The sequence below is a fragment of the Parambassis ranga genome, chromosome 21 (assembly GCF_900634625.1).
Source record: "Parambassis ranga chromosome 21, fParRan2.1, whole genome shotgun sequence".
Lineage (NCBI taxonomy): Eukaryota > Metazoa > Chordata > Actinopteri > Ambassidae > Parambassis > Parambassis ranga.
The window spans coordinates 15884204-15897465 of record NC_041041.1 but is presented as its reverse complement, the minus strand read 5'-3'; the positions used below and the strand labels follow the sequence as shown (position 1 = coordinate 15897465).

General features: G+C 40.3%; 1 protein-coding gene across 1 annotated transcript in view; it reads right to left on the bottom strand.

Annotated features, from left to right (window-relative positions):
* dpp10 (dipeptidyl peptidase like 10) overlaps positions 1 to 13262 on the bottom strand; it is a 75154-nt gene that overhangs the window by 9312 nt on the left and 52580 nt on the right. The window contains exons 6-16 of the mRNA XM_028392956.1: positions 12633 to 12685; positions 10554 to 10635; positions 7505 to 7625; positions 6399 to 6553; positions 6081 to 6178; positions 5867 to 5990; positions 4291 to 4329; positions 2362 to 2469; positions 1842 to 1933; positions 1602 to 1649; positions 1084 to 1205 (exon numbers count right to left, since the gene is read on the bottom strand). Of these exons, the coding sequence (XP_028248757.1) occupies positions 1084 to 1205; positions 1602 to 1649; positions 1842 to 1933; positions 2362 to 2469; positions 4291 to 4329; positions 5867 to 5990; positions 6081 to 6178; positions 6399 to 6553; positions 7505 to 7625; positions 10554 to 10635; positions 12633 to 12685 (1042 nt within the window). The remainder of the gene's footprint in view (positions 1 to 1083; positions 1206 to 1601; positions 1650 to 1841; positions 1934 to 2361; positions 2470 to 4290; positions 4330 to 5866; positions 5991 to 6080; positions 6179 to 6398; positions 6554 to 7504; positions 7626 to 10553; positions 10636 to 12632; positions 12686 to 13262) is intronic.

Genomic DNA, 13262 nt, shown 5'->3' with positions numbered 1-13262 from the left:
CTCACGTTTTTCTGCTGAATCAATATTGTTTTGTATTGTTTGTGTGTTTTTGAATGCTTGTGCATTAGATGCTTGTTTTAACCTGAACACTGTTTATCACTTTTGCATTAGCTCATTGGCTTGGTTCACTTGGTTCATATTGGTTTCATAATGATCTCGGATTCCTGTCGGCCCATAATTACCAGACTAAATATAGACAAGCTACACATCTGCGGAACATTTTGACACCAAAATTGTACCTTTTAACACAAACAGATCAGGAGAAAATAACCTTTGTTGGAGACTTGCCTGGTTCTTAGTAGCACTCTCTCATGAGATATTGAAACTACTGCTGGCAATCATCCAAGCCAACTCTCATCTCATTTTATGTAAAGAAAATAAAAATACATTATTCAAACAATATATCTTTGATAAATTCTGACATTTACTTCTGGAAGTATTCTGACATGCGCACAAACGAAGCAGAGAGTGTGTACCATTTGATACCATTAGGATATCTAGCTCAGAGTGGTAACTTTAATCAATTCACCAACTCTCAATATTTATCTTAGAACAGAGGGATTTTACAAAATATTATGAAGAACCACAACAAGACTTCAGGTCTCTTGAGTATGGATATTGTTAGTCTTCCAGTGCACATTGAAACTTGTTGTTTCTTTATTGTAAACAACATAATACACTTGAGTGTTCTTTTCTTTCTCCTAACAATATTTTGGCTGTTATTCATTTATTTAGACAGTCTATGGCTCTCAGTTGGACAGAAAAAATATAGAATGCGCACTTCTTTTAAAATGTGGCTCCAGCAGGTTTTCCATCCGTAGTTCCCCTAAAGCCCGTTTAAACACATCGCCCCAGACACCCTCATAATGTTATTCTGATTTATTTTATATGTGACTCATGTAAACTTGTATTTGTACAAGTACAAAGTATTTTTGAGTGAGTAAACTTCACAGCTCTGGTGCTTACAATATGCAGTTTTAAACAGGCATACACTGTCACATGAAAAACCTGAGACAGTGAGTGTGTGTGTGTAATAGCAGGAATACTGTAGGAGCCCTAAAAATGAGACAGTGGACAGCCTACCTTTACAGTGAAGGATAACGTGCTGGTTTGTTGGGCTGATGTCAGCGTCGAAGTACATGCAGTGAGCTTTATTTAGCTCACATGTTAGACACCGTCGTGGGAACAGACCCACGGTTTTAACACTGAGGAGAGAAGATGATGAAAGTAAGAAGAGGAGGAAGAGATCAAGGGTAGAGCTGGCATAACTTTACGTTTATGGTATGGCCTAAAAATGCCCGAAACAGACCAAAACCAAAACAATAAATCCACCTGACCAAAAAAAGTATGAGATGTCTGGTCACAGTCAGCTGTAGAAAGACACCAAGAAAAGAATTTTTCACAATTTCCTGATATTTCAAAGACCAAATAATGATTGAACAAGGAAATAACAAATAAATGACAGAAATGAAAAGAGAGTAAACTTTGTGTCCCTAACATGAGGCAATGATGCATAAAATGTTGACAGCAATTTATAAGAAGTTTCTGTTATAATCAAACTAGTTTCTAAGACTACGCATTGAGAGCACAATGGCACACACCTGAAAAGTTGCCGTCTGCGTGGTGAACCCTCTGTGCTGAGAAAATAACTGTCAAGAGAAAAAAAATCAATTAACGCTAAAGTTCATTATCTCCTCATTGTCTGTAAGTTAAATTACTTTAATTTAACCCTTAAGGAACATGCAGTCAGTTTGAGTTTGAGTTTGTGTTAGTGTATGAATCATGCACTGCTCAGTGTGTTTACAGTTTTTTTGGTTCTGTGTACATCAGGTCAGACTCACAGGTTGTCAGTGTTCTCATCATACGCAATGATCTTGGTCACCTCCCAGTTTCCTGATGTCAGATGTCGGACTTCATTTTGATCTGCTCTGAACTGAAAGAATCAAGAAGAGACAAGCGTGCAGCAGGTCACATCTCTACATGGCTCCATGAAAACTGAGGTTTACATACTGTTTGATAACAAATGGGGAGCGATGCCCTCTTTAGGCAGGCTGTGTCTTAATGGACTTATCAGTCCGGCAACAAGACTCCTACAGTCAGCCAGACATTCTCTCTCTTCTCTGGTGCCCATGCTGCGTGATTTTGTGTAAAGACCACATCAATACAAACTTGGCTGATTTTGTAAATACACCTTATTGTTTGTATTGACCCTGTGGCATTCCACCCACTAAAAAAACACAATTCTGTGCACACAGCTTTAAAAGCAGTTAAACTTCAAGTACACTAAAGCGTGTATTTGTATCTATGCTGACACTCTGATGTGTTATCAGCTTCAGAGAAGTGACTACATAAAGCCTTCACCTGTGTAGTGAACATGGCGATGTGGTGAAACTCTCCTCTTCCTCCTTGTTTGACTGGGACTGTCAGGAAAAATCTGTTGCCATCTTTGGAGAACACAGGCTCTTGGTTCTGCAGAACCCAAAGACACATTAGGTCCATGACATACATCTATTTATTATGGATGCAAACTGTGTACACATATCAGATCTTTAAACCACAATTTATCTCTCAAAGAAGCAGTGCTGAAGTATCTGGTTTTCAAAGGTTTGCATTACTGAGAGAATCAATGACATGAACAAGTGGATCAAAGTGATGTGCAAATGGCCTCCACAGTCAAAGCACATTTTCAGCCTGAAAATAGCAATCTGCCACAATTTTATATAAATAAATGTGCATTTTACTACTGTCAACCCTGCTGTCTGACTGACAGAGAAACCATTCCCAGAAAGGAAAGATGGGTGGTTAGAATGGCCAGCAGAGGAAAGAGCACCATTTTCTTTCATCTGAAACTGTGGTAAAACATACTAATGCCTTTTACAAGTCTGCAAAACACAGCCGATGAAAGTGCCTGTGCAATGTATAACGTTGCTCTGTGGGAGCTTTCCACAATCCAAGAAAATAGAGGCTTTTAATAAACAGAACCCTACTGGACACACTGGCCTAAAATGGGTGGATGTCTTGGTTGGTTACCACACATTGTCTTGTTCTGCCTATCAATATGGTGTTCCTCAAGGTTCAGCTTTGGGACAAGTTTCAATTTCTCTCCACATGGTTCCCCTTGGTCAGACATTCAAATGGTGTCCAGATAGACTTGCATCCTGTTCTCTTCTGCAGGAAATTGCAAATGTTTTTGGTAAAGGTGAGAGTACTCAATGGTTACTTTTCTCAGTAGAGAGTAACATAATCATGTAATAGTCACCTTCAAAGATAAAATACCATGCAGCTCTGGTGAACACATCCTCTATTTCCATACACTGTCTTACTTTAACTAAAATGTTGAGTAAATCCTCATAGCACTGGACGGCAAACGTTCACATAAAAAAGGCCTTATTATATTTGATGGGTTCAAAACAAATATCTCAGATTGTGAGAGGTTCCCCAGAGTAAGCTTTGGGGTTTTCCAAACAAGTGCAGTGGATCTCTGAGGACTCATGTGAGGACAAATCTTAAAAATCCATAAGCAAATGCCACCTCTCTGCACTGCCTCAACCTCACAGCAAGTAAATGAGCATTTCCTAGATTAACACCTTCATAAACACAAACAGATGTGCCAAAAGTGTTGGTTTGTAAATCACCCACTACCAGAGACAAAACATGTATGGCCGCAGGGCTACATGGTTAAATCCTGCCAGACACCCCACTGCTCTGCCTCCACCACTGCTGGGATAAAACACTAAAAACGAGAAAGACCTCTTCCTTGAAAGAAAATAAATCAATCAATCATACACTTTCTCCACACATGGGAGGGAAGTGTTGTGTTGCGGCCCTGTGGCTCTACTTTGGTGCTAGCTCTCCTTAGTTAGCACACTTTAGTGTTCACAGCTCTCCCATTCACATTGAGCAAAGGGGCTGCTTGGAGAGCTTGTTTAAATGTTTTTCTTACAGTGAAAACATCACACAGACGTGGCACATTGTTAACATATACTTCAACATCTGATGGTGGAGCCAGAGGCCAAGCAACTGAAGACTGAAGAAGGTGATTTGAGAGTTCTTCTTGCTGCTGCTCAGCCTGAGCTTACATCATCAGCAGTTCAGGATATCGTGCATGAATAGAACCTTCCAACAAGAGGCAGCTAGTGCTGAGATGTGCCTCCACAGAAATATACAGAGATGAGTAAGACGATGGCATTTATGTCACACAATCGAGGCAGACAAGAGATCAAGGGAAATCACGGCACTTTTCAAAATGATAGGTATAGACTGTGACAGGGAGAAGGAAGATAACCTTACCTGCTTGGAAAGCCAGAGCTCGGAGCTTTCTTCATGTCTCTGAAAAACATATGAGAAGAAAACAACATGAATTCATCCTACATTACAGCCTCTCCCTTTATCTGCTGCTCTGATTCTGTTTATATATATGCAGGTAGTAGATGCACTTCTTCCTTATCAAAAGTATATTTATATTACTGATATCATGTAAAGGTTAGAATAGCACTTCAGAATCATCTGTCACATAATAGGCCCCTTATTTTACTGTTTATTTTAACATGCCACTGGGGACATCATTCCCAGTCTGAGTCCTCGTTTCAAACCAGCATGCATGAGCAGGAGCCAGAGCTTTTGGCTGGGGGATTCCGGGCACCGTGTCCAGGCCTGAGCTAAGCTGCCTCTTGGCTGGGTGACGTGTTTGTTCGTGCAAATCACACCAAATCAGGAAGCGCAGAACTGGAGAGCCCCACAATTCAACTACTGCAGGGGTTAAAATTCCACTTGGTGTTATCATAAACAATGGAGAGAACGAGGAAGGGTCTAGAAATCGTAATCTTCCTTAAGTCAAAATAGTTAGTAGTTTAAATGGTTCATCCTCAGTTTTACAATCCTAGAGAATAATAAAACATTTTAGATTTCACTGAATCAGTGAAAATGATTTCTGTCCTGTGGCCCTCACACACCGACATTAATGAAATGCTTCAAACAGCTGGCCATGCTGCACATTAGGAAATGTCACCCTGTAAACCTGGACCCCCTACAGTTGTCTGTCTCCAATACACTCACCTCATGCTGTCACACATAGAGAACACCTACATTTGGGCCATCTTCCATTGACTTCAGCTCAACTTTAAAAACAACCATTCCACAACAGCCGGTGGAAAAGCTGCAGCTGTTTTAAGTGGAATCGGAACCACTGGTTCCTTAACTTCTAGACACAGACAGCCAGCAGACAGCCAGGGTGGGCAGCCAAACATCAATAATTATCACCATCTTAACCCAAAGCTGCTCAGCCATCACTGCAAAGCACCAACCACATGATTAAGTATGCCACACCACAGCGGTGCGTCACCAGTTGTCACAAACTTGCCTTTGATGTGGACAAAACAAAAAAGATGGTGATTGATTTCAGGAGCAACAAACTGATCATTGTCAGTGCTGCCGTGGTGAGGGTTAGCAACATTACATTCATGGGAGTCCACTTGTCAGATGACCTGACAACATCAACAGCAGCTGTCAAAAAAGCCCACCAGCCGCTCCACCCCCTCAGAAGGGCAGGCGTCCCCACCCGACACCTCGCCACCTACAGAGGAACCACTGAAAGCCCACATACAGCGTTACTTCCTTGTCCTGGATCTATCCACTTCTATCATACATCCACCACCTTTTCACAGCTGGTTCTCCCTCCTGGCAGGTAAAAGGTACAGAATCCTCTGCAGGTTTATTATTAGTCATGTTGTTGGATACAGGTAGTGATACTCATTGGTTCATCCTATACAAAACCAGTCTATATCTTCTTTTGTGAATAAACATAAAAAAAAGGTTTATAAAAGTACCTCTCTCTTTGTCTCACATAGACACACACACACACACTGACCGTGACGCAGGCCCCAATAGTAGTGTCACAGACAGTCAGGATGGAGATATTCTGGGCTCGGTTCAACCACCTGACAGACGTCTTGGTCTTGCTGATCCACTTCACCATGGTCACATAATGCTCCCTATAAAAATCAAATAAAAATGATCTAAAAGTTTAAAATGGCCCTGCAGCTGATGCAACAGTTTGACAGACAAAATGCAGCTCCTCTCACCGCAGCTTGAGTGTCTCTGGAGGCATGAGCTCCAGCGTGTGCGTTGGCCCATAAAGATTGACTACGTAGAGCTTCACCACTGGGTTGGGTTGGCCAGCCTGTGTGCACACACCATCAGTCCAGAGTTTAGACACAAACTGCTGCAGTGGAAAATGTCTTATGCAAAACGGCAACTGTGGCTTCGAAAGTGCATCAAAATGAATAATTCAATGAGAACTGGTCTTTGAAACTTTTAATAACACATACAGTAAGACACTTATACATGTGTTTTTATGCCCAGAGATATTTTAGCACGAGTGTCTTCTAAATATTGGTTACCTTGGGGTAGGGGTACTGCTTTCCTTTTGGGTATGGCATGCCGGTGAAGCGAGGTAAAGCCATGTTGGGGACCAGAGTGTCATTGAGTACCAGAAAGACCAACCTCTCTCCATCAGGAGACCACCAGTGAGCCACGTGGGTTTGGAGGATCTCCTCTGTTTGGACGGACACGCAGAAAATTCATTTGAACTACAGTTTTAGCAAGTCTTTATCAGACATTAGGTATAGTTTTAGCTCATTTAAGCCCGTTTTGAAGAAAAGGTAGTAAAACCTGTACAAATTAAAAGCAACAGTGGATTTATTTATAGCTGCTTTATATCAGTTTACCTCAGCGGTGTACAGTGAACTTAGGCCCAGATGCAATTAAAATATGATGACAGATAGGTTGATAACTTTCAATTTAGTAATGATATACTTACAATAATTACAACACAGGAACCCATAATGCAGCTCATGGCTCATGGCTCATCTACAGCCAGTAATTAAAGGTTTAAATGTATTCTAATTGTTTTTTCATTAAGCAAAAGCAATCTTATGTAATCCTTAATGGCCACACACAAACACTCACACACACAACTGAACATTAAATTAGCTTCTAATTTGGGGTCAATCATCTCTGATTGCCGCATTATTATTCTTGACAAATATAATTAAGAATAAAGGGGAATAAATTAAGATGGAAAAAAACAGCACAGCAGTTATAACAGTACCTCTGTGTTAGTGTAAATACAAAGATTTGCATAAATATCCATTTTCTCTTGAGAAAAGGGGCACAGTGGCTAAATGTATCCAGTGTGTGTTTGCTTAGCTCATGAAACGACTCCTTACACCTATTGATCGGGAAGAAATACAACAAACATTATGAATTTTTAATGACTTTCCTTTTTACAGTAATGTTCTCAAACACGGCCATTTTCAGTTTAATGAGACAGTGTGTCAATGCTTTAAGTTTAAGCTCCCACACACATTTTTATTTATTATACCTTGGTAATTCTTTAAACCTGTGGCAACACCGTTTATTAAAAACTCATTATATGTACAACATGAAAAAGTATCAACCACATGCTCTGCTGAGCTCTGCTTTCTGGCTGTGAGGTGATGTGTACCTTCATAAAGCCAGTCGGCAATCCCATTGAAGATGACCCCTTCCTTCCCTGATGATGTCAGCCTGAGGGAGATACTTTTGACATCAGATTGGTAGTAGATGTTATTTTCAAAAATGTAGATCTGTAGAGACAAAAGCACATAAAACCACAACTTAATGCTGCATGACACAATACAGAACAGAAAAAAGTGGTGCATGAAAGTATGTGCCAGATTATAATCTGTATCATATGTCCACTAGATTAACAAGTCCTATGATAAATACACACAATGTCTGTACTTTTAGGATTAAATACTATATCATTACATGATAAACCCCAGTGCACTGTGTTTGTGGAAACTCCATCTCCCATTCAATAATTTGCTAACCTTTAATCAGTTAATCATGCTTATTCATGACTTCTATACTCTTACAGAACTGTGTGGTGAGATATGCTGTATTAGTGGTTTCACAAAGATGTATTCCATCCATCTTTACAGGATATATCACTTCATTATCTGTTTGCATTAGCATTAGCATCCTCTCCTGGAAAGACACTCCATTTATCTGAAGGGAAAAAACAATATGAATTTATTTTACACATTTGTTAATCCTACTTGTTAAACAAACAGCACCAAGTTCATGTCTCAGGTGGAAACACAGTCTCATTTTGGCCTTTCTAAAGTGACAGATGTCTGTGGCCTGATATGATCTTACATAAGAATACATTAGCACAGCCCACCCCACAGTGAGCTGAGCCTTCTGCTGTCTGACTAGAGCACATCAAGATAACATCAGTCCAGAAGGCAGTCTGTGCTAAAAAAAAAAAGGTTCTTTAAATATACATCTGCAAAAATGAAGTTCTCTTCAGACTGTGGAGTTAATCTGCCAATTGAGGCATTTCTGCAGAAAATTCTATCGAATTATAGGGGCTGAGAGTGTTTCTAGAGATTTTAAAAAAGAAAAAACAGTTTCAGAAAAAATCTACATGACATGCTGCAAGTTCCATGTTTCTGCTATGAAGAAAAAAATCCACTATCTCTAGATGATATTACAGACAGGCCAGCAGTTCCGTTTGAATTTCAATTGAACATTGCTGAATTAGTGTGCATAGTGGAAGCTAATGGGAAATGGAGAGCTTACTTATGTTAACAAATCTCAAGGAGGACTGAAAGGATCAGTTCATCCTTGACCGTCTTCCCCCAAACAATACGGTCAACTGTATCCATTGAGGCCCCTGACCTCTATGGTAGACTGTGCAATCACTGAAGAAAGTGCAGTAGGATTGCTGCTACTGCTTCTCTTTTGCTGCCTTTAAACTGGATTAAAATCCTACAGCTGAATAGCTGGCTGTTGTAAGACCTTGTGGTGTTGCCTGCTGTGTGCTGTGATGATCACTACCCCACTAACAAAAGCTCACCAATAAGATCATTAACTACACTCAACATAAAAAGTTATTCACTGATCTTTATATACTTTTTAAGATTTCTTTTTAAATATACATCTCAAACCTCACAGCAAGTTTTGGGTTAATATCATTGACAGTAGAAACTATGGACAAAACGTCTGTGACATCACCCCCTGTTTCTGAAGAGCCGTTTTGAGGCTCGGTGGGAAGCTGCAGGACACTCTGACCGCCACCATGTTGGCAGCGTCACGTACACCAAAACTCTAAACATGGACAAAGAGAGGGAGCACGAGCGGAGTTGAGGGGGGCGGGCGATTGCGGAAGCAGGAATCTTGCACTGTGATACGTCAACCACCTGACACTCAAAGCGGCAACGCCCATAATTATGTGTAATTTTAAGCCTGAATATAATTAAAACAAGTAAGTTGTAAAAGCCCGCATGGGCTTCAAGTCTGACCCCTGGAGGTTGCCGCTTGGTTAATACAGGAGACAATATCCTTTATCACCCAAACCAAAGCTGCTGCATTGATTGCACAATTTATACACATTCCCAAATTGCCCCCCCCCCCTTTTCCATCTTGTTCCCTTGTATCTAGTATGTATCTGTGCATGCATGGTGCACAAATAAGTACACTGTACTTATGGAAGAATAACACTGAAAGCTGCAACTGTTATCTCAGTGTCCTGTCAAAGAGGGAATTAAGACTTATAATTATAGAATTATGCTTCTACAGCTATAATCAGGCTTCAACAATTTAGTAAACTGTGAAAAGGCATTATCCTGTTACTCAATGTCACTGTGTGTCTAATGCATTCCTTAAGCCTCTATGGCAATGAACGGACAGCGCTAATTCATATTCTACTCGTAACTCTCTGGCATCTTTCTAATGAGAATACACAGATTCCCAGAGAAAGGCTGTGAGGCTCACTTACAGCCTTTTACAGCTAAACACACATTATGTCATTGTTTCCACAGATACACTTCTGGCTGATGATGCTGAATATGCCACTCAAGAGCTAGAAAACATTTACATCTGTCTAGCTCTCACCTCCTTATCACCATAATGACTTCCTAATGGAGCCATGTTTGATTTATGCTCAAATATTCTACGCTGAAATGTGCAAATATGGACAAATCAGCTCTGGTGTGCTTTTTAAGCCCTTTAGCTGTCAACAAAAAAGCCTCTCCATCTGTCCAGTGCAGATACATAAAAAAATTATGAAGGGAGAAAATTTGCATTTAATTAGGGTCCCCTTATAAAATGTGAACCTGAGCACATTATGAGTAAAATGTGGATTACATATGCCAGCAATTTTTTTTATGTGTTGTTCTTCACACACTCACACACACACACACACCTGAAGCTCATTGAAAGTGTCATGACACTGTACGTTGTGGCACAATGTCGTCCACAAGCCTGGAGCTGAAGATAAATTCACATTATGTGGACTTCACAATTGCAAAAAGACAGACTTTGAATTGAATACTGAATTAGCTGTTTGCCGGACGTTACTGTAGATAAAGACTACAGGACTCAGCAACAAATATGTTGCAGTTGAAGGAAAACATACTGAATTAAATTCATAAGGCGCAACACTCATCTCATCTGTGTATTACTGGGTTTAAACCTGCAACACAGCGAGGGTGTGAAATGCTTCTTACCAGTTGTTGGCCCTGCACTCCCCAGGCAGCATACTGCAGGACTGAGTTTGCCACCTCAGGGGGGTCCAGCTCCCAAACCTCCCTAAAAAAAGACAGTAAGGAGCAAAAAAAATAAATAAACAAATTGATGTCCCACAGTCCCATGTAGAATATTTTGATGTGTGTTCCAGTGTTTTGGAAATATAAGCCATAGAGATTCCTGCCTTCTGCCTTTCTATTTAAAAACAATTAAACTCTAAATTGTCTTGTGGCACCCAAAAAGCAATCACCATAGTTTGTCACTGTAAAAATATGGTTTGGAATCTAGCCCAAACATTTTTTGATAATTATTTCAATCATTTCTCAAGTAACATTGCTCAATGACTCTTTTTAAATAGGATATTTCCTTTGTTTTCACATGTAGTGAATAATTATCCAGGGTTCTGTAATAGGTCCACAATTCCATTGCCAAGATGAATCCTTGGGAAGATAATTAGACATAAAATGATTCAAGAAAATCAAGTAGAGATTAGTTTTTCATTGCATCCCTGTGGGGAATATTCAGTTCTGATTGGTCAATTACAGGATTCTGTGGTGCGTTCTTCAAAAATAACAAACTGTTGTGGTATATAAGATTGATGAATGCAGTATGTACAGATGTTATTCTTTAGTAAGCGACAAATAATGCCCAGGAATCCAATCATTAAGGCAACTCTACTGAGGAAGCCAAGTTCATCAGTCCGGAAACACTAACACGGACAGGATCGTATTAACTGGTGGCAGCAGGTCATGGTTGAAGGTTACGGTATAAACAGAGGTGGAAAAACACTTCGAGGGCAGATCTGACCTGTTCTCCCTCAGCTACATGCTATATTTTCCCAATGTAGCCGACAATGAGATGCAAATTCAAGTTGGCTGCAGACCCATTTGCCTCATACCAGTAAAGACCTGACTGAGAATAAAAGAAAATGCTAGAGCGGCACCCCAAAATGGTGCAATATCTGAGGAATTTATCAGGAAGCCAAAATAACAGTCATGTTTGAAAAGGCTAATCCTATCAGCCACATAAAGTTTTAATCTCTCTCTGATTAGTAGTGGGAATCCTGCATATCACTGTGACTGATTGGACTGGCACCATGCCCACATCCAAGCATGTCCTGGATCAGAAGCTACTCGTAAGCTAGTGAATAACAAATTTATTGTAGGGGGCACACTGCTCTAGCTCTGATTGGACTTTTTAGGAGTGTTGACTCTGTCTCAGCCCCTCAAAGTCTTTGTCTTTCATGGCAGTTAAGATAAAAAGCCTCAGAACCCCAAGCAGATTTTTGAACAGTTTCCACTTAATGACTGTGTGTTCCTTTTTAAATGCATTATAAAGTCTAGCACCTCTGAGGAAGCAGCACACTTATGGAGACATCTCAAACATGCCTCTGTGTGGCAAAATATGAAGATTTAATTTGATTTAGAGAAGTTAAAAAAAACATAAGCTCCTAATAATATATATTTTCTTGCATTTTACACCCTCTACAAACCAGATTACCTCAGTACACACACAACACATCCGCTGCAGAAAGTCTGCAGACCAGCAAATATGACAGCTGGTCCAGTGTGGACATGTATGCACTTGTAATGCTGACAGTCCTTTGGTTCCACGTGTTTTTACAGCACCTGTTTCTTTTATGAATGGTATAATTTTAGCGATATTTCAAAATCAGCAGTGAGTTTTCTGGCTCTGTTGAGCTGAAACAGTAAAAACATGGCTAAGGTCTAAGAACCACCAGAACTGCAGTATCTTATCTTAGTTTTTTCAACCTATCCATCTTACAAATCCATCTACCAAATACATAATGTAATTCTAGTCAAGCTGCTACCCCTGAACACGTGGGACCTTTAGGCTGCAGCTACCTACTTGTGTATTAATCAGCTAGCATCTGTAGCATGGCAGACACACAGAGAAACACCTGTATTTTTTTCATCCATGTCATAATATGTAAATTGAAGCAGCCATAACATGTTTATTCTTCTATACTGAGAGTGTCTGTGTTGTATCTGCAAAGCAGAGTGTTGGTTTTTATTTTTCAACTGCTGAGCAACACTTACCGTGTGTGAATATTGTAGATGCTGTAGGAGGCCATGTAGGAGTAGCGGTACACCTGAAATAAAATACAGACAGATAGTAAGGGAGATTAGAAGATGACTGCCTGAAATGTTAACGAGAGGAGCAGCAGTGCCACAGATAATGACATCAGGACTAAAAACTGAAAAAAGGAGAATGGCATCAAACAAAACAGACTGCTGGCTGTTCTCTGCGATAGAATCTGTAGACAATGCAATTTGCATGGGTGACAGCTGTGGGACGAGACATTTTAATTCCATCTTAGAAACCCATCATCGCCGGGAGAGACGGTGCACAGACGAGGGCTCGAAGGAGACAGGGAGAGACAGGGGAAGGCATTTAAAATGACAGAGGGTTGCATGTAAAGCTGTCTGGAGATCCCCGGTCCTGCCCCACTAGAGAAGCTGCGTCTGACATGATAGACCGTGGATGGTGATCAGGAACTGAAACGGGTCAGAGCTGTGCATTCTATCATGAAAATGATGCCAACTAGAGGAATCAACTGTGAAAGAAATCTGTGAACTGATCTAACAGATACAGATTGTGGCATTTCTATCAGCACAATAAATGACACTAAAGTAATGTGTATCGACAACAATAGGTGGATGGATGGA